The sequence below is a fragment of the Ceratotherium simum genome, chromosome 8, assembly GCF_057802395.1.
Source record: "Ceratotherium simum simum isolate JZ-2026a chromosome 8, ASM5780239v1, whole genome shotgun sequence".
NCBI lineage: Eukaryota > Metazoa > Chordata > Mammalia > Perissodactyla > Rhinocerotidae > Ceratotherium > Ceratotherium simum.
Window position 1 is genome coordinate 60285592 of NC_141907.1, and position 22457 is coordinate 60308048.

The 22457-nt window shown below is 38.8% G+C and overlaps 1 protein-coding gene across 1 annotated transcript; it reads left to right on the forward strand.

The window, feature by feature from the left end:
* Positions 1-282: 282 nt before the first annotated feature.
* Positions 283-21914, forward strand: EREG (epiregulin). The gene is made up of 5 exons (XM_004419235.3): positions 283-516; positions 12811-12897; positions 15033-15156; positions 15767-15916; positions 18245-21914. The coding sequence occupies exons 1-5, from the start codon at positions 447-449 to the stop codon at positions 18324-18326; spliced, it is 513 nt and encodes a 170-aa protein (XP_004419292.2). The 5' UTR covers positions 283-446; the 3' UTR covers positions 18327-21914.
* Positions 21915-22457: the final 543 nt, after the last annotated feature.

The following is a 22457-nucleotide window of genomic DNA, read 5'->3' on the forward strand; positions in this document are numbered from 1 at the left end:
CCCCACCTCCTCCCGCGGGAGTCAGAGGGAGATGGAAAAGTTCGGGGAGTAGTCTAAGGCTAACCAGAAGAGCATTTTCTCATTCCTCAACCACTCTCAGGTGTTCTGAGAGGGAGGGTGACATCCGGACAGTCCTCCGGCCACTCCTTCCCCGGGGCCGATTATGAAACTCTGGGCACTTTGTACCTCACCCGCTAGTTAGTCCTTGGGCCCCAGGCCCCTCCCCAGACTTATAAAGGTCGCAGCGCGGGGCAGTTGAGCTCACTTGCCTGACAGGCCCAGTGTCCCAGGGACTGGCTGACGCGCGGCCCCTGCAGGCTCTCCGCCGCGCTCCTGCCGCGGCCGCGAAGCCCCGCCGGCTCCTGCCCGGGCCAGTGCGCCTGCTGCCCGCAGCCGCCCGCCGCCTTCCGCCCGCCGCCCGGCCCGAGCGCCCGCGCGCTTCCCGGATGGTCGCCGCGGGAAGCAGGATGGAGCCGCGCCGCGCCGGCCCGCTCCAGGCGCTGCTGCTCTGCCTGGGTAAGCCCCCGGCCGCCCCCTTCCGGCCGCCGCAGCCCCGCTCCCGCCGCCGCCGGGGAGACAGCGCGGCCCCTGGGCTTGGGTCACTTGACGAGTAGGGAGTTTTCCACGGAGCCGAAGTGCACTCCACTTAAAAGGATGTTTCTTGTTACGTGAGCCTGTCTTTCCCTTAAGTCTAGGATGGAATGGGGTGGGGTGGGGAGCGGCAATCTGTGTTAAAAATGTCTTTCATTGATCAATTACTATTGGTATGTATGTTATGCATGTATTAATGTAGCTCCTTATTAGGCAAAATAAAAAATCGAAAAGCTATTGTTTTTTTCTTTTGAAAATTTGCCAGTTCTTGAAATCTAGAGACCTGGGAAGCAGTGTTGACATTTCAAATTTTGTTCTTTCTTGCTGAGCGGGGTGGGGGTGGGGGAGTAGAGACTAGACCCGCGCCTAATTGACCTTTTGGAAAGAAATGCTTTCGCTTCTCTGTCTTGCCCGCAGTTTTCTAAATCAAGCCTGGTTAAGCTTCTGGGGGCACTGGCATGAGCTGGTGGTGCCAGCTCTGCTGGAGCTCCGGGCGCGAAGGAATTAAACGCCGTACTTGCGTACCTGGAGCAGGAGGGACATGGGAAGGGCCTGGGGCTCCCAGACGCCCTTAGACCCTAACATCGGCCGCTTCCGGTCCCCCAGCCCGCAGCGTGGTAGGCTGGTCAGGCGCTTTTCACTTGCTGCTAATTGCACCCCAAATCCAGTAATCTCTGAGTGTACTTTAGTGCCTGTCTTCCTATTTGAGATGATTTTGTTCTTCTGGGCAGGAAAAAAAAAAATCTTTATGTAGCCTTCCTGGTTTGAAAAAAATCTCTTCTTCCTAATTCCTATTTCCTTAAACTTCGAGAGGAGTTTGGAGCTGCATATGAACATACAGCTTTGAATGTTCTTTGAATAAGGAAATAAAAGTTGCCAGTCTCACATTCTTCCTGTGGCAGTGAGGTGAATTGCCCCAACAGACTAACTCTACCTGTGCAGGATGTGACAGTTAAATTATTATTTCGACATGACTTATCTCAGGGGTTGGGAGACCTAATGAAATGCATACTATGCATAGTTGGAACTTACTGGTCCAGGTTCAAGAACATAAGTGGAAACAGGATCTGTGGTTTCTACCAAAACTGTGCTAAGAATGACTTGCTAGGAGATCCTCAGTAAATATTGTGGCTTTGCTGTCTTTGTTTAGAAGTCTTTGTGAAAAGAATAAAATTGGAAATGTGACAGTCTTCCTAGAGTGAGAAATTAACCTAGAGGTCAGAATGGCTTAGTGGTTTTTTTTCTACCTGTAAGGTTGCATCTGAACAATGCAAGTGTCTGTTCTGGGCCACTCATTGAATATTCTAATTTGATACAGCAAGAGCCTATGAATAACTTGGTTACCACCCACCTAGTGTGTGTGTGGTGTGTGTTTTTGTTGTCATAAAAGTGCTTAACTCCTTTATTGCGTTACTTAATTATAGTTCATCTATTTCATCAGCTGCCAAGCCCATTTCCAAATAAGTTAGGTCAGTTTCTGTTTTCCCAGTTTGTTTAGATATTTCTCCGCCACTAGAAAAGTTCCTGTTTGAAGTTCTATATCCTATCTCTACATTCTATTCAGGTATGCAGATCCAGTAGTCATATTCTAAAGCGTGTGGGAAAAAGGCAAAGCTACCAAACAATAGATTACCAGAAATGCTTTTCCCAAATGTCTGTCTTTCAAAAGAAGGAGACATTTATTTTATATTTCAGCAAACATTTTATTGTTGCTTTTTGTGGAATTTATATATATTTATGATGGTGGAAAAATATGGACACCTTCAGTTCCATCCTCTGCCTCCAACACATGCAGATGTAAATTGCTACTCACTCACACAATCATTTGATTACTTTTACATTTTACAAATGTTTGATATTGATGTTCTTGCTTTATAGATTGGGAAACTGTGACCCAAGCTCCCATAGAAAAGCAGTGCTAATCTGAGAAAGTTCACACCTGGCTTTGCAAGCACTTTTAGCCTACCGAACGTTAAGTAAAAAAGTTGAGATACCCCAAACTAGATACCACATTTCTAAATAATCTGCAGTTTTAGTGCTGAATTATCATTTCTAATCTTGTGATTGTTTCAAAGAGGAGAAATTTTTATCTTGAGTTCTACAATGAATGTTTAGGGGCTCTCGATCTAAAATCAAACATTTTCATTGATACCCAAATGGGCTTTTGAGTGTGTTCCTGAATGACATCTCTAAGACAATTTATCCCTACTTGATTGCACAATGACAGAGAATTGAGCAGAATAAAGATTCTTTCTTGAAATATAAGAAGCACTGATCTCAATGAGACATTGGCTCGTCTCAGAACTGTTCTATTGACTCGGAGAGTTTATGAGCTGCCTGTGTGTTGGCACAACCTGAGGTGACACATCCTAGGCAGAGAACATGATGACAGGCCTCTCCTGTCTGGATTTTGACCCAGGTACTCTGGCTGCCTTCTGTATCATCTTGCCATATGAACAGCTTGGGTAATTGGGGTGTGTGGTTCACCACTAGGGCCCAAACCCAGGAGATGGGAAGGGAACTAACAATTACTAAATGCCTCCTGTGAGCCAACCATGTTGTGTGTTAGGTGCCCTACATATATCATCTCATTTACTCCTTAAAATAACTGTATGAAGTAGGTATGATTAGCCCAGTTTGACAAATGAAGAAGCTAAGGCTCAGTGCAGTCAAATACCTTCCAAAGACTTAGAGATAGTAAATGGCAAGGTCATTCTGGAATAATGTGTAAGGAGCCAGAGAGTCTCAGGGTTATCAGGAGCATAATAAACATAACAGGTTCTAATAGAGAAGTTCCAGAGTAGTCTGGGGGCTGCCCCAGGGCTTAGAACCTGTTATGGGGACAAGCATACGTACAGAAATGGTATCTTTATGTTATCACTCAAAATCAGGTGCAGAAAACATGTGACTGTTTTAAATTGTGCTAAAATACGTTGAATTTTCACTTAACTTACGTTCAGCGTTTTTAATCAACACAGTTCCCAGGAAATGGCTTTTATTGTCTATGTCAGTAGACTGGGGCTTTTATTTTATATCTTCCTAGAAGTGTATTAAGTAAAGCAATCAAGGATACCTGTTTTTTCCCTGTATTCTTTTTATTCCCTGTATCCTTTTTATATTATTGTGAATTGAATGTAGTGTCAATAAGGGACCAAGTTGGAATCGACAGCACGTTTCTATTAACAGTGAGAAAATAGACGTACTTCCTTGGTTAAAAAAAAAAGTACGATACTCAAGTAGTCACTTTGGAAAAATTGAATTTGAATGTTTTCTGTCCGTTTTTGCACAAGAATCTCCCATTTCCTGGTTAATGGTCAACCAAGAGATGCAATTGTCAGGAAAGAAATTCTCTTCAAAGAGACCAATCATTAAGGTATAGTTTCCTCATCTGTCAATCTTTATTCTGAATGTAGGCCTATGCAAATTGTCTAATTAATATGGCTGTAACTGCTGTTGGGAACATTCCATCAGAAGACATTGGGAAGGCTTCCCAAAGCTGTAATTGGAGAGATCCTCAGGGAGGAGCTCTCTAACAGCCATTGCCTTGGTATCGCAATTCTGGAACCTTTGAAAAAATGAAGTAATGCGACAGACTCAGTGTCCTCTGGCGATGCAGTTTATGTAAGACTGGGTGTCTAGTTACAGAGCAAGTAAAGGTTCAGTGCCTTTCTAAGTTAAAGTAATGATTTAATTAACTAGGATACTATTTATAATACACAAGATGATTTGCTGATTGTCCAGAAAAAAATGTTAACCCTTAAATTCTTAGGTTAAAAGTCCTGAATTTTAAATTTGAGGCATGAAACTGAGTTAAATATAGATCCTCTTGAGAATCCTAGGATGAGAGAAAAAGCCCCTTTCTCTCATATACACACACACATTTATTTTTGTGAAACTTTATAGTTTTGAATTGAGACATAGATAGTGTATACAATACAGATTTCACACCTCAGTTCTTTTATTTCATACTTTCACAAAGATTTATTTCTCTTTGAGCCTCTGTTTTATCATCTGTAAAATGGAGATTATAATAGCTATGTTGTTAGGTTATTGTATATGGATTTAATAAATATGATGATATTAGAAAATAAGAAAAAGCACTTTTAAAATTAGAGTTATCATCATCATCATCAAGCGCTTTCTTACAAAATGCCCATTTGATCCTTACAATAACTCCCTTTTAGCCAGGAAAGGTATTATTATTCCCATTTTGCAAATGAGGAAACAGACTTAAAAAGAAATGAGTTGTCTAGCGTGTAAGTCTCCGTGTTTGAATATGCTGTAGCCTCTACTGGGGATGCTCCCAACTCACTCTTCACTCTTGGTCAAAGTTCTACTCATCCTTTAAGACTGAAGAAAAACGTCACTTCCTCGCTCAAGCCTTCTCTAATGACCCCTTCCACCTTTTTCCCACCACTCAAAAATAGCTATGCAGCCTGCACCCCTCGCCCCTCTTTTGCACCTCTCCCACTTGTCCCTCTGGTCCTGCCCTTGTCATATCACACTGTCCCTCCTTACTGGTACTATACTCACCTTTTATCATTCATATTGTGATAGACTTATGTGAAACACTCAATAAACGTTTGTTGGATGGATGATTAGATTGGTACTTTATTCAGAGTTCTCACCACTATGTTTTGACTCAACCAATTGTTCTTTGAAAATGTGCTTGAGAAGCAAAATATTTTGAGAATAAGCAATAGTTTTTGAAAATTCAATTCTGTTGTTTCTGATAAAGTCTAATAATCTTTCTTCCCTCTCTTTCCCGGTTCTCTCTCTTAATACAGTCTGTGTTCACTGATGGTATGCCTAACAAAATTTAAGTGTATCTTAAATTACACACACTTTGTGTGTGTGTGTGTGTACACGGGTGCGAGAGAGAGAGAGAGAGAGAGAGAGAGAGAGAGAGAGAGAGAAGTTACTGAGCAGTGATAATGACTGAATGATGGATAGTCAGTGAAAGAGAAGTATTGTTTTAGAATTGAAAGGAACTTTAGAGTAATCTAATCTAAATTCCATCTCCCCTCTACTCCACCCTACTCCTAGGTCTCTGTTTTCAGAGATAAGGAAACTCAGCTTATGGGGGATAAAATCAGTATCTGAGCTAGAACTGGACTCCAAACCTCATGGATCTAATGCAGGGTTTTTGTGTGTGTGTGTGTGTGTGTGAGGAATACCAGCGCTGAGCTAACATCCGATGCAATCCTCCTCTTTTTTGCTGAGGGAGACTGGCCCTGGGCTAACATCCGTGCCCATCTTCCTCTACTTTATATGGGACGCCGTCACAGCATGGCCTAACAAGCGGTGCGCTTGTGCATGCCCGGATCCGAACTGGCAAACCCTGGGCCGCTGCAGTGGTGCACTTAACCACTGCACCACTGGGCCGGCCCCCCTAATGCAGGGTTTTTTACCCTTGGCTCTATTTGCATTATTGACTGGATAATTCTTTGCTGTGGGCTGTCCTATACATTGCAGGGTGTTTAGCAGCAACCTGGTCTCTACCCACTACGTGTCAGTAGCACCCCCCTGAGTTGTGACAACCAAAAGTGTCCTCAGACATTGCCAAATTTCCCTGGTTGGCAAAATTGCTTCTGGTTGAGAACCACTAGCCTAATGTATTTCCCATTGGTATAACACATTGCCACTCATAATTCACAGTTTGAATAATCAGTTTTTGAGTTATCAAGACAAAATTAACATTAATGGTAAGCTGGGTGCAAATATAAAACCAATTCTAGTGTTAAAAAAATCAACAGCAATTTTTATTGTTGATTTTAGCACAATTTACTCTGAATAATAATGAATCTTATTTATGATGGAGTCACTCATGCTTTCTTTAATCATTGCATGGCTGACCACCCCATGCCTCCTTTTATAACTCTGATCTCTTGGCTCCCACCACACTGAACTTTCTTTTTTCTCCAATTCCCTTGGCCATTTCTGTGTACTCCTTACCACCTATTTCCCAAAGTTCTATTATTTTCTATTCCATACTATTTCCCTTGGAACATTTGAATGGCTCCTTTGCCTGTGAAGGTCATATTTCCTCATGTGCCTTTTGAATAGCCTCCATCAACTCCATTCTTATTCTTTTACTCAAGATCTGCATTCCCAGGTGCCTCACAAATATAAATAGATGATAAGTGAACTACAAACTCAAATTCCTTCATTTATTACGTCTTCCTTTCATGTCTACCAGCTGCAAATACCACCACAAACATGCTGACCTGCCTGTTTTCTACTCTTTTAATGTCACCAGCCTCCTTGATATTTTCTGGCCAGAAACTTGGCATTATCTATGAATTCTCTCCTCTCCTCTCCACCCACAGGTGTCTAGCTCCATTGCCTCAATTTAGGACAGGAGCTATGTCTTTTGCATCAATCTTCCTTTCAGCATCTTGTTCAATATCTTGCAGATAGAAAAATCTCAGTAGATATTTATTGAACAACTGTAATTTGACACATGTAGTTACTAAAAGGCTAAGCTGTTCTCCTTCTTCTTTTCTGTTTATTGGGTGTAACTAAGCCTTTACCACCCTACTGTCATACTGCAGATGCATATGTGCTTCTCACTGAAGTTGAAGTCTCCAATGTTAACTAAAAATACATTTACACAAAATAAAATTTCTTAGCAGCTTCTAATGTGCTAATTGCATTATGCAAAATTACCGTTTATGTTCTCATTTTCTCTCTTTTTTTTAATGATCACTGATTAAAACTCTGTCCTTTTGCAAATTCATTTTTGCAATAGGCTTCTATTAAAAACGCATGATATACTAGTCAATATGCTTCTAAAAATGCTATTAAGCATTCAAAGCATCAGGCCGCAATATGATCATAATGAAAAAAAGGCAAATGGCAAACATTCATAATCCAAACAGTTGCCCCTTTAGGAGATTTTTCTTTCAAAACCATAATGTAATAGTAATTTAAATTTCTGAATTGGATCTATAGGGATAGGTGTGAGAAGCAATGGGGAAGAAAGCAAAGGTAGAAAAGGTTATAAAAAGACCTTCCCATGTAACATTATTTTGAAGAAAAACGAATATTTCCAATAGAATGTTTGAAATAATACTCTGGAAATGAATCTTTGGCTTTTAGAGGATGCAAATCCCATGTGGAGAGCTCTTGGTCACAAAATTCCAAAACACGCAGATTAATATAAATTGAACCCTTTACACAAGAGTTGATACCCGTTCCCCTGTACTGTGAGAACACTTCCATGTTAACAAGATATACATCTTTAAATCCATTTTTAGGGTAAAATAAGCTATACACATATTTTGACTCACTGGTTCTTGATTTGAATAGCTTGAAGTATAGTATTGTATGATGACTAAAATATACAATAACTTTGAAGTGTGATTTAGAAATTACAACCAAATTGAAGAGTATAATTTGATGCCTATGAATGAAAAACATAGTCTATTAAATCTTTTCTTGCCACCTGACAAAGAAGATCCTATGTCTATCTTTTAAAACTCAAAATTTAAAGAAATACTTATGTGTACTCCTTTATTATATCAACCTCTGGTTTCGTCTTGTTTTACCTCAAATAGTTATAGCTAGTTTTTACATTTAGTTTTTAATGTAACTTAGTTATAAAGTTAACCTTGAGAAACTGTAGGAAGAATGATTGCTGGCAGAAGGCAAGGTTTATTTGGTGTGTGTGTATGTATATATATTATTCTTTGAAACATAGGATGTTACTAGAAAGTACTGACACTAGTTCTTTTCAGTATCTGATGTGATAAAGAGTTTACAATTATTTTAAACAAAATGAGGGCCGGCCCTGTGGCTTAGCAGTTAAGTACTCGTGCTCTGCTACTGGAGGCCCAAGTTCAGATCCTGGGCACGCACTGACGCACTGCTCGTCCGGCCATGCTGAGGCGGTGTCCCACATACAGCAACTAGAAGGATGCGCAACTATGACATACAACTATCTACTGGGGCTTTGGGGAAAAAAAGGAGGAGGATTGGCAATAGATGTTAGCTTAGGGCCAGTCTTCCTCAGCAAAAAAGAGGAGGATTAGCACAGATGTTAGCTCAGGGCTGATCTTCCTCACCAAAAAAAAAAAAAAAAAAGATATAAACAAAATGAAGCAAGACCTTATCTAATAGTGGAATTTAATTTGAAACAAGCAAACAACAAAAAAAATAATTTGAAACAAAAGCATCTGGAAATGGGGAAGCGTATTCACTCCTTGAAAGTATACAAGACCTAACAAGCCTGCTATGTTAAAGACAAATCCAAAAATTATAGACTGCCATGGAAGAAGGTAGAAACCTAACAGTCCGTGAGTAGGTTGGCATGTGACCACAGCAAAAGTGTGAACAAAGCGGATTTTGCTACCAGTTTGGGCTGGACAAATACCATGATTCATTGTGAGTTTGCTGTTCTGGTCTAAATATTCTAAAAGGTTAAATTAGAAAAATAAGGTGCATTCCTTTCCTTCTATAACCAACCTCATTTTAATTTGGGGTCATTTTTATTTGCTAGATTGTTTTTCAGGAGAGCCATTTTATCCCTGAGCAATGCACTCGATTTTGCAGACTTGGCTTGGTCAGCCAGTCACCAAATCCCAGCTTCCTTCTAGATGAGCCCCTCAGTGTAGCCATAAGGAAGCAAGGCCAAAGAAACTATGTGCAATAAGAGGGACATTTGCTACATCTGACAATCCCCCTGACTATTGGGCAAGCACTTCTTAATGTCCCGGGCCCACGACATTTAGTGCTACCCCCATTCGGAGGATGGTACTCAACCTCCCCCACACACAGTCCCCAAGATTGTGTAAGGGTGTAGGTTCTGCCCTGACTCACAGGGTAGAGGTGATTTGTATCCTGTGAGTCACTGGCACCACTTCCTGCTGGCACATTTGAGATTCACAGAAACACGATCTCTGAAAGTTGAAGGTAGAGCGATGAATAGACGAGCTTCAGATTCCTAAAACTCATTTGGAAATTTGACAGAAATAATGGCCTCTACAGGGATCGTTCCCTGTAGAAAGAAATAGAAGTTCCAACTGCCAATTTTGAGTTTACGGAACATTTACCCCATATCACCTTGCACAGAATTCCTCTTATCTTACTTACCAATGTAAAGCTTGCCGCCAGATCTGTGTTCTGACCTACTGACACTGTCCAGAATCTTTAGTGTCATAGTGAATTATTTTCTTAGCATGCACCCGTGGTCAAGGATCAAAAAATTAGTAAAATATTTGCAATTGAATCATAGAGAGATTGTTATTTCAAATAACACTCAAGTCGTGAAAAACTGAAATATTAGGGAAATACATGGATATGACTCTAGCATCTATTCCTTTCCTATATGACTTTAAAATAATGAGTAGTGATTCTTAAAGGTGACAGGATGGTAGATATCAGAATCTTCCATGATGAACTTTTTCAATCTTTTGATCACCCTCACCTAGCCCTCTACCCTAGTTTGCAAGGGCCTGGAGTAGAGGTCAGGTTGAGGGAAGCTTGAGAACCACTGTTTTAGAGCAATGGAGCTGTGCAGATGGAAACATAATTTAGAACCAATTTTGCTATTCTATTGGCTACATACATCCATGATGGAACTGTAGTCTAAACACTTTCATTTGAGAGAACTGTTTAAAATGATTTACCATTTTATCTGTAAAATACCCGGACGTTGGATTAATGTAGCCAGTCTCACAGAAACCATCCTGAGCAATGGACTATGTCCAAGGGAGCGTCACAGGTTAGGGGAGCCCAGTTTTTACGGAGGCACGCCCTGGGCTGAACATTCTTTAACTCACAAAGACAAATATTTCACCTGTGGCCTGACCAACTGGAACAAAGTTTCCAACAGTGGAAAGACTAACAATTACTAAAAACCTTAAAAAAAAAAAAGAAAGAAAGAAACCTAAGAAGCAACACCCCAAAACAATTAGCTGCATTCTTTAATAGTCACAGGTTGCAGTTGTAAGCAATTCCAAACAGGAAAGGCTAGTCTCTGATTTCTACAAAGGATAGAAAAGTGAGCTCCAAATGTGCATTTGCACAATGGACCTGGCTGGCCCTGTTGTGGTGGGAGAATTGGTAATGTCTCCCCCAAAGCTTTCCTCAGTTGAAGAAGCATGAAGGAATAGGAATGTTAAGGATATAAAAACACACATTTGGAACTCCAGTTTGTGTCGAGCAGACTGTATAAATTAAAGGGTTTAATTCTTTAGTAGTAGAGGTGCCTGGCAAAATTATATTGAGAGTACAACAAAATTGACATGAGTGAGAATCTGGCTCATCCTCCATAAAAAGCAATGGGGACAAAATCAACTTTTTAAAATCTCTGTTCAACCAAAAATGAAATCCAAACTTTAAACACTTTTTGTCATCTAAAAAAGATGATTTATCTTCCTATAAGAGCACTTGAAGCAGCATTTATGTTGCAGGAGAAATACAGAGTGGGGAGGAGATAGTTCTAAACTTTTCAAAAAGTATTTTCAAATCGTTGAAAGATTATGAGACTTGATGTCAAAAGACAGATGCCTAACTCTTATCTTCTATGATCACTAGATAATTGGTCTTGGACAAGACATTTAATTTAACTGAGGTTGTTTGGGGCTAATAATGCTAATAACTATTTCACAGGATTGTTGTAAGTGTCAAGTTTGAAACAAAATTACAAACAATGATGCTGATGTGTAATTTATTTTTTAGTACCTAAAGGGTAGACAATTTACTCAACAGATTCAAGCCTCCTCTGATCGAAAAAAATAAAATAAACTCCTTTATTATGTGGACTAAATTATCCTTTCAAATATCAAATTGCAAAGAGATTTATAATCTTGTTTTACCAGTAGAGGGCACTACCCACATAGACTGCTAAAACTAGAGGCTCCACGTTGAGGATCAAGGAACATTGATGAGAGTCTCTGGTATGCTAGGCATTTCAGAAAAATATCATTTCATCTAATTCTCCCCCAAACTCTATGAGGTAGGGAAAATAAATCACATAGCTCAAGTTTTCTCCCAAGATTGCCTTTCTGCCATAATTTGTGGCCTCCCTATGTGGTTAAATACTGTGCCTCAATTACATTTACCCTAGTTTGTTCCCTGTGATGTACACTATACTCTAGTATTATTGCCCATTTCCAGATTCTATAATGTGGCCCATGCCAACATTGCTATGTACCCTTGGGAAAGTTACTTAAACTCTTTATGTCTCAGTTTTGTCATATGTCTAGTGGGAATAACGATAGTATCTTCCTCAAAGAGTCCCTGAGAGGATTAAATGAGATAATATAGACAAGGAGGATAGAATATGTCTGCATATACTACATGTTCAAGAAATGTTAACTGCTGCCAACTACGGCTAATACCGCCACCATTGACATTATGTAAGTTACTCATGGAGACTGGAAGGAGTGGTTGAAGTGCAAATAGCTGACTCCTAACAGAAGAGGCTAAACTCTCTTTAGTAAACACCCATGCAATTAAAAGGATTCTTCTTAGGCTTTCTATGGAATTCAGAAACTACTTGAGTCATTCTGGTGCCTGTTTTCCAACATTCATCTTTCCAGTGGAGACACACGATGAAACGCCATGTTCAGACTCTTATTGGCCTGACAGAAACTGGATTCGAGGGTTCAGTGTGGTTCATGTAGCATAGGTGTTCTGTCCTATATTAGATAAGAGATATTCTGACTTGACTTAGATTACATTTTATTAATTACAATCTATTTTCATTCCTAATACAATGCAAGGAGCAACTTAGGCACTTAAATCAACAACAAATGTACCTTAGGTTGAGAGTCCTGTTTAGTTGTTACTATAAATAGAACCTGATTTTTATTTGAAGCCCTCTTTTGTGATAGATTCTACCTTGGAGCATTGCTTTGAATACATCATGGAGGAAAATGGTAGAAATTCTCTAGTGTTCCAGTTGCTAAACTCCTTAGGAAATCAAACTTCAAAATCAGATCTTTGAAAAGGTGACCATGAAATGTTTAGAGCAGGTCAAATCTACAACTATGAATGTAATGCCAAGACTTTTACCCTTGGATAGAAGAGCTGGGGGTTCATTTATTTTCAATTATACACTTGTTTCAATGAATTATTTCCTTTATGGTTTTGATGGGTCAAATTCTTAAAATAATTAAGACAACTCCATAAATACTGCAGTTATGTGGAAATCTGATTAAAGTTTCTTTCCTTGAAGTATAAATTATATATTTGATTTTCCTCCATAAATAGGTTTCCATCTTCTACAAGCAGTTCTCAGTACAACTGTGATTCCTTCCTGTATCCCAGAAGAATCTGAAGATAACTGCACAGCTTTAGGTAATCCCAACTTTGTCAATGTTACATCAGAGGATTATACACTTTTAACAGAAATGTAAACTCAAAGACTCTAAATATGTGACGGTGGAAAAGAGGGGGTAGCTATTGTAGTAACAAAAGGATTTTTTAACCCCCTTATGAACTAGCAATCTGGGAAAATTATATAAAGGAATAACTAGTGGGAGAGGGACTGGGCATCTGGTTATATAGAGAGATTTGATCTTAAAGAGATAGGGAAGAAAGAAAATCAGATTCCCTTTGGCCGTTCCCCAGAGCTATGCTGTGAAACCATTGTTAGAGGTTGGATCCCAGGCAAAACAGGAAAATTTAAACTTTGTACACAGTAGATAGCCAGTCCTGGTAGTCAAGATCCAGCTTCTCACCACTGCACACCCGGTTCATTTCCCAGTCAGGGAACCACACCACCTGTCTGTCAGTTGTCATACTGTGACAGCTGTATTTGCTGCGATGCTGAAAGCTATGCCACCGGTATTTCAAATACCAGCAGGGTCACCCGTGGTGGACAAGTTTTAGCCTAGCTTCCAGACTAAGACAGACTAGGAAGAAGGACCCGGCCACCCACGTCCGAAAAAATCGGCCATGAAAACCCTATGAATGGCAGTGGAGGATCGTCTGATATAGCGCCCGAAGGCCAGAGGATGGTGCAAAAAGACCAGGCAGGGTTCCACTCTGCTGTACACAGGGTTGCTAGGAGTCAGAATCAACTCATTGGCACTGACAACAACAACACAGTAGATAATCAATGTATTTAGTGTTGTTATTTTTTATAAAACGAACAAATGATGTCCTTTCTTTCTAGTCACAGCATTCATTCAGAAAACATTTATGCAGTACTTAATTCATGTCAAACACTGTGCTGAAGCATAGGGATACAAAAATGAAGTGATGCACAATCTTTTTCCTTCAAGGACCCTAGAGGACTCTGGGTGTGGTTCAAGAGAGATCTGCTGTGTATTCAGTCTGAGCTAATGAGTCAAGTGTTATCCTGAGGAACCAGGGTCTTCTCCACAATAATTTCACCTTCTCACTTGTCCTGCTATGTCACTGGGCTCTCTGGAAGTTTGGTCTGCCCCCCTCCCTTTTTTTATTGGTTATTTGAGCAACAGTATTACAATCAAGATGCTATTTTTTGACTATTTCATAAGCATTCCTTCACATTTTAGTAATTAAAACATTCTGAAGTGAATTTTACATGTAGGTGGCAACACTATTTCTAGCGAGGCTCCTATTTTTAGTGTTGTATTTGCTTACCTGAGGCATTTGTAACTCAGGATTTGTTCAGGTCTCATTGTTAGAGACGTTAGGAGACTTTGATTGATTTCTTTGATGGTAACCTCAAAAATGTGGGACTGCACACTAAAATAAGACTTACTAGCTTAAAACTCATTATAGAATTCTGCTCTCTTGAATCAATTTATGGATTCAGCTTGCAATTGCTTTTGGAGTAATGAACTTCAGAATTTTGCTCAAAATTTCAGAAATTTTGAGATTTGAAAAAATTAGACAAACTTTGCTTGGATCAGGGAATAACTGAGGAGGATAATGATTTTTGTGTGTCTTAAACTTTATTTTTCTATCCTTAAAAGTCGTCTTTTGAGGATTAAATCCCCAGATTTTATTTTGTTTTGTTTGTCTGTTGGACATTTGCCTTCGGGGTCAGTTATTTGTTTATTGGTCTAGGAGGTGTGATAACTAGAGTGACCTCCTGCTCTTGACAATTCTCCTCCACTGACTGGCGCCTGACGTGCTTTGGTACAGTAGCAGGTCTGTAACATAACAGTTTGGTTACTGTTATGAAAGGGTGATTAATGCTTCAAAGAAGGCAGCAGAGGGGCTGGCCCCCTAGCATAGTGGTTAAAGTTTGGCACACTGCTTTGGCGGCCCAGCTTTGTGGGTTCAGTTCCAGGGCACAGACTTATACCACTCATCAGCTATGCTGTGGCGGCAACCCACATACAAAGTAGAGGAAGATTGGCACAGATGTTAGTTCAGGGCTTATCTTCCTTAAGCAAAAAAAGAGGAAGATTGGCACAGATGTTAGCTCAGGGTGAATCTTCCTTAGCGAAAAAAAAAGAAGGCAGCAGAATATATTCAACTTTCCATTTCCTTCACAGTTCAGACAGAAAACAGTCCACGTGTGGCTCAAGTGTCAATAACAAAGTGCAGCTCTGACATGAATGGCTACTGTTTGCACGGACAGTGCATCTTCCTGGTGGACATGAATGAAAATTATTGCAGGTAATATCCCCAAAACAAAAAACCAAAAACAGGATTTTTTAAACCCATATATCTCTTTCTATTTTTTAGTTTTTGAGTTACTCTATATTTCCGTGGGCTGCAGTCTATATGTTCTATTAGAAACTTTATTAAGTGAATTTTTTTAAAGTTAGGGAACAAATAGCAGTTGTCAAATTGTGCAGATACTTCAGGGGTGCAGAGTGGGGATGGCTTCAGAAGCCTCCCTCTCCAGCTTGCCATAATAGCAGCTCAACTTTTATTCTTTTCAATGACTTATATACCAGCTATTATCTTAAGAATTGATTACATGAATTTAGACAAAAAGCACCTTAAACCTACAAAACTTACAAAACACTATTCTAGATTGTCAGCCACCCTGGCAGCTGAACCAGACTGTCATTTTAACACCACAATTTAGCTTGAGAGCCATGTGGAACTCTTTGATCAATATTGGCCCAGCTTTAAGGTCAGTCTTTAAATTCATCTTTACAACATTTGGCAAGCCTTGTTGATTTCTTCCATTATAGTGTGAGACTAGTTCTTACAGAACTGATTCATAATTATGATTTCTTTTTTGAATAATTGATCTTTCTCTTGCATTTTCCTTTAGGTGTGAAGTGGGTTACACTGGTGTCCGATGTGAGCACTTCTTTTTAACTGTCCAGCAACCCTTGAGCAAAGAATATGTGGCTCTGACCGTGATTCTTGTTATCTTGTTTGTTGTCATCGTCGCTGGTTCCCTATACTATTTCTGCAGATGGTAAGCCAGTGTTTTTTAATATAAATTACTTTTATACCATACAGACTTACAAATATGGACAACGTATTATTTAGAGGGATAAGATGGACTCAGCACTGATGATATTTATAAAGAAGTTTTAGCAGCAGAACATCTAGATTTGACTCTACTTTTAGCTGTTACTTGTTACCTGTGTGACTTCATGCAAGTCAAACTTGGAGAATCAGTTCCTTCCCTTATAAAATACAGTTAGAAATTCTTATTGTGCACTAATTACGGGACTGTTTTCAGTACTGCATATGATAATACGTGTGAAAGTAAACCATGAGCCATGATGCCAATTTTATACTTAGCCACTGGTATTTAATTCATTAGGTCAAATTTTGTATTTCATAAAACACAGCCTTGTAAATTAGTAAGCCCAGAGGCTTAGGATCTTAAAATTCAAGGAAGACTGGTAGAAATGAGTTTCTAGACAATTATAAAAACTCATTTAAAAAAAATAATTCATGTCAGTCCCCCAAAACAGTCACACTCCGTTCTCATGTACTATACTATACTGACGTATGCTGGTACCTGAGAAAAAGTAGAGTGGACCTTGAAACGACTGACGGAATATCAGACTGGCAGTTTTTTAGGGTTAGGACCAGGCATGGGAACAGTGTGAATTAGTTAATAACAGCTGCCTTTAAAATGTCTCCAAGAAATCCTTCTTATTTTGGAGCTGGTACAAATTGTTCAGTGTATATTTGAGTGAATTTTATTATTATTATTATTATTATTATTATTATTTTAAATTTTATTTATTTATTTTTTCCCCCAAAGCCCCAGTAGATAGTTGTATGTCATAGCTGCACATCCTTCTAGTTGCTGTATGTGGGACGCGGCCTCAGCATGGCCAGAGAAGCAGTGCGTCGGTGCGCGCCCGGGATCCGAACCCGGGCCGCCAGCAGCGGAGCGCGCGCACTTAACCGCTAAGCCACGAGGCCAGCCCATAGTATTATTATTATTTATTTCTGCTGAAAGTAGTGCACTTCTACTTTTGAAGGTCTGAAAGTGTGCTTTTTTAAGATTAAATTTGTTTTTCTCATGTTTGATTCTAAGTATTTGTCAAATAATAATGCCTTGGTAATTAGTTATGATCACTGAATATTATTAAAACTGAAATACACCTGAAAGTTCTTTGACTACAATCCTTTCCTTTATAAAGATGGGGAAAATGATACCTAGAGAGGCAGGCTGACATGCTCCAGCTCGTGTAGTTGACAAGTGGCAGAACGGAGTCTAACCAAAGACTTTCTGGGGCAGACCCGGTGGCATAATGGTTAAGTTTGTGGGCTCCGCTTCAGTGTCCCTGGGTTCGTGGGTTTGGATCCCATGCCTGGACGTACACATAGCTCATCAAGCCATGCTGTGGCAGCATCCCACATATACAAAATAGAGGAAGATTAGCACAGATGTTAGCTCAGGGACAATCTGCCTCACCAAAAAACAACAAAAAAAGTCTTTCTAATTGTATTCTTCCACTAAGCATAGACGTTATGCAGCATCCTCGAGGCTACAGGCCTCATCTCTGAAATGGGGAGGAAATGAACTCAAAATGTTGGGAAGATAGTTTGAACGAATGAAGATTCTGAATCATGATAGATTTGTGACCCTTGATGGGAGAACTTGGCCAGATTCTATAACCGATTTGTACTTCACTTTCTTCATCTGTAAAATCAAGATGATAATGGATAAGCATGGGGATAAAATAAATAATGAATATATTGCACTTAGAATGTTGTCAGTCACCTAATTAGTGCCCAATAAATATTAATTATTTTTATTTATATTGGTGATAGCGTTATATCAACGTGATGGGTAGAATGTAATAATGTAGTGTGATATTCAAAATACTAGTGAAAGAAAGAAAGGAAGGGAGGGAGGGAGGGAGGAAGGAAGGAAGGAAGAAAGAGAAAGAAAGAAAGAAAGGAAAGAAGATTGAGAGAGAGAGGGAGAGAGAGAGAGAGAAGAAAAGGGAAGAGAAGAAAGAGAGAGAGAGAGAGAGAAACAGTCAAGGCTTTAATTGTAGTCACATGCTCTCCTGGAATTTTGCAATTTCTATGATCATGTTAAAGCCTCTGAGAACTTCTTTAACTGTTTCACCATCTCCTCCCCAAACTGTTTGACCACAGAACACTACCCCTTCCTCCCTGCTTTTTCTCTCTTGTCCAACCTAAACTTTTGTCATTTCGGAAACACTATGCTGCTGTATCTTTTGAGTCCATAGCTTTGTTCCTTTTGTTAAAATACTTGTTCTTTACTGTTAACTCTGATGCTGACAGTTTCCTTTCTGAATATTTCTAGGTACAGATATCAAAAGAGGAAAGAACCAAAGAAGGAATATGAAAGGGTGACCTCAGGGGATCCAGTGTTGCCACAAGTCTGAATGGTGCCATTGAGCTCGTGGACAGGGATGCACAGCATGCCTCTTATGTTAATATTCCTATTTTATTAATAATATTTATGTTGGGTAATGTGTTAAGACAACATGGTGTGCTTTTAATATACTTGGAAAATTTTTATTTTTGTTTTATTTTTGACAGACTATTTGTTAATGTATAATGTACACAAAATATTTAATATAGAAAGAAAACCGATATTTTTGTAAGAAATCGTTTCCTGGGCTAAATGCTTGAGTGAAAGCTTCAAAGCTTGTTTGTTTGCTGCACAACGCCTAAGAGTGAGCAATGCCTGTTTCGTTGGTCAGGAGGTGTCAGCGAATGACAGACTTCTGTAAGCCTAAAGATATGGTCAAATCGATTTAATAAGTATATTTTTCTACTCCTCAAATCAATGATAATTGGTTTGACTATATCATAGTTTGATATATGAGTCAACACCACTGTATCATGTATTAAAACAGTAATGCTAATGGGAATTGGGGAGAAGCAAATATAGATCATGTGCTAAACACTACATGTTTGAAACAAACTAAACCCAGGAGGGCTATACTCCGTCCACCCCCTTCCTCAGCTATAGCTAGATGTTTATCTGTCTGGCGGGAAGGTGGCGGGAAAGTGGCCAATTCCCTATTCCAAACCACAATTCCTGCAGACACTGATCACTCATCTCATAGATTCTCCTTAAGTGAAATGAATTAAGAACTTATTTTATACCATCTTTTATGTAAATAGCAAGTATTTTATATCCCCACAAGGTTCCTTTTTTTTAAAGTACATTTATGTGCAGTAACTGTTGCTCGTAAGACAATAAAAAAAATCCACAATTGAAGCCAAAATTTGTGCTTCTTTTTAAGATTATTTATATTCATAAGGACTTTGCAGAAGAATTCTAAAGTTAAATCAGTCCAAAATTTGATGGACTAATCATTATTTTAAAGTCTAATATAAGACAGTCCTTCTATATATTGTCTAAAGATGGAAATCCAGTTATTTAATTTTCTATACAAGAGAATTTCAACTTAAAACAATGCAGTAAGGAGCTTCTTCTACAATTTAAAATTATATATTAAAAATTATATCCCAATGCAGGAAGTGGGAAAAATTAATTGTAGTGCATTTTTCCAAATGAACAAATTCATTTGAAAGCTTTTAAAATTTAGAGACTTAACGTCACCTTCCTATGGAGACTGAGGTGATACCAGGGTCCTGTTTTCTGTCTTTTGTTTATGTTTTGGAAGAAACTAAGGTTGCTCCTGTGCTTGGAGCCCATGGTCTCAATGAGTTAATAAGGGTACTTGGGGCAACCACATAAGGAGCCACAGCTGTCACCACCACCAGATCTCCTGGGAGACTGCCTCATTGAATGCTAGACCTTTGGGTCAAGTCTCTCAGGGTCACACACCTGGTCTCTTCTTCTTCCACCTTTTTTCCTGGCATGTACTAGGGCAACAAAGAGAACAGAAGAGATGGCTCATCTCTAAAGGGCCAGGTACCAGGACTTGCCTCCTATATATGTGTCCCTGCATTACATACCCTGGTGCATTCATGTGACTCTTATCCAAAGTCCTCGATCTGGTCTCCTACTATTAGGGGAAAAAACGAACATGTATATATGTATGTATATATATGTGCCGATTCATATGCACACACACTTGTACACATGAGCTCAATCAGAATTACAGTCATCTGTTGCTCCACCAACAATATATAAAACTAAAAAATAAAGAGAAATAAAATAAAATTCAGTGAGATCCAAAAGGATATTTCTGTTTCCCATTTAATATAGCTGAAGTCAAATGTGCTGTGTAAGAACACATTTTAAATCCTACACATCCTTATTGACACCTACTGTATGTAAAGGAAATCTGTCTATTTTAAGAGATTTTGATTGTTTCAAGGAAAATTTATTGACTAAGTACGAAATCAGCTGCAATCCATTTTTTTTATTTAAAAAAAGGGAGTCATATTGGTCTATCGTAAGCATCTCAATTCATATTATATAACTAATTGTAAGTAGTTTGTAGTGTTTTTAATCTTTATTTAAGAATGCTTAAAAAATGAACCACTGTAAAAGTTAAATCTTTATTTATAAATGCATATTAAATAAAAAGGTATGATCCAAATAGCTTTTTTTTTGTGTGAGGAAGATTAGCCCTGAGCTGACATCTGCCAATCCTCCTTTTTTTTTTTTTTCTGCTGAGGAAGACTGGCCCTGAGCTAACATCCGTGCCTATCTTCCTCCACTTTATATGGGTCGCTGCCACAGCATGGCTTGCCAAGAGGTGCGTCGGTGCACGCCCGGGATCTGAACCGGTGAACCCGGGCCGCTGCAGCAGAGTGCGTGCACTTAACCACTTGCGCCACTGGCCCGGCCCCCCAAATAGCTTTTTATGGGTGAAAATAAGTAAAAAATAACTGTTTTAATAAGGATACCGCTGAAAAAATATAAAAAATGATTGCTGTCATCTCATGTTTCCGACAAACAATGGAACGACTTTGGCTCACATTTAGTCTATCTTCCTCATTTTACAGATTTCTCCCTATACATAGCTCTAGAAGAGGCTATTTATATCCAACAAATTGAGAACAAATGCAAATCCAATGCATAAATGCAGAATTTATGGCTTCCCACCCAGGCCATACAATAACTAGTTTGACACTCTCTATGATCAAGGACATAAAGTTCTATGGTTGGTACTAAAGGTTTAACCTCAAAATTGAGATTTATGTAATATATTAAACATGTATAATACAATAGAATTCAATGTTGTTCTCAACGTTTTTTGCTCTCATCTCCCTGCCAAAAGTCAAAGCAATGGAAGAAATGGTGCCCTGGTATGACTATGTCTTAACCCAGATTTTAATTTTGGAGTCCTTGAGAAGAGAGTTAGCTAAATTCAACTGCAGTCAGATAGCCAATCAATTTTTGTGCAGCAAAAGCATGATACTAGTTTCTAATTTCTGTTGATTCCAATAATGCACTTTTTAAAAATTCACTTTGTCATTTTTGCTGCGATATCTATTCTGTAGACTTTTGGGAAAAAAAATGTGTTTAATTTGCTGCCCAATGTTTTCTGGTTTTTTCCTACTCTTATTCATATGGGAGAAAGGGGGTAACAACTTGTATAAACAGTGTTCTGGAGTACACTTTAATGTTTTAACTAAAGAATAATTTTATCTAAATCATATCTGTTATTCAAATTGGATGATGTTAAATGTGAGATATATATTTTTCTCTTTGCTTTTTTTGCACTCTGTAATTGCACTTTTTTAAGTTTGAAGAGTCGTGTTGGTATACAGTTTATGTTAAAGATGCTATGGAACATAAAGTTGTATTGCATACAGTTTAAATAACTTATTTGACAGTGAATTTTATCAGAGTACTGAATTGTATCAATTTGTTTGTGTTCAGTATCAGCTTTGATAATTGTGTACCTTAAGATATTGAAGGAGAATATTGATACTTTACAAGATATTGTTAATGTTTATTTATTTTTGTTGGGAACTGGAAAAAAAAAACACAGTTGAAAAAAATGTGTTAAGCACCATGCATAAAAAACTTCACTGATAAACATAGTCTCTTTCTTTTTTTTCTTTTTCTTTTTTTCCATAATACATTAAAGGACTTAAAAGCAATGATAGGACGACAATGTGTTTAAATCTAAAGACATTTGATCTTAGTTTGGGAAAGCATTATATAAATTTATCACATTTTATGGCCTACCATAGTGAAGAATTTCTTTGAAATAAAAGAAGCCACATTAATTATGAAATTCTAGGTGTTAGTATATTTAAAAAGAGTATTTCTAAAAAGGATAGATATCCTACTGAGAAGTAACGTTTGAAAGGACACATCAGCCAGAAGCGTGTCTCATGATTCCCTCAGCATCTGCCAACCAAGATACTTGGCTTCCCTGGGCCTTCAGAACAGGAAGCATTGGTCCCTCTGAACCTCCATCACAATAATGGCTTCCTTGGTAGACACTTCAACAACCCGTAGAGTGCTTTACCCGTTTATTAGCTCCTTGGACCATTTCATTAGCCTATGGATAGGGCAGGGAGGCGTAGCTATGACCAATTTACAAGGAAGTAAAGTAATTTGTCCAGGGTCACAG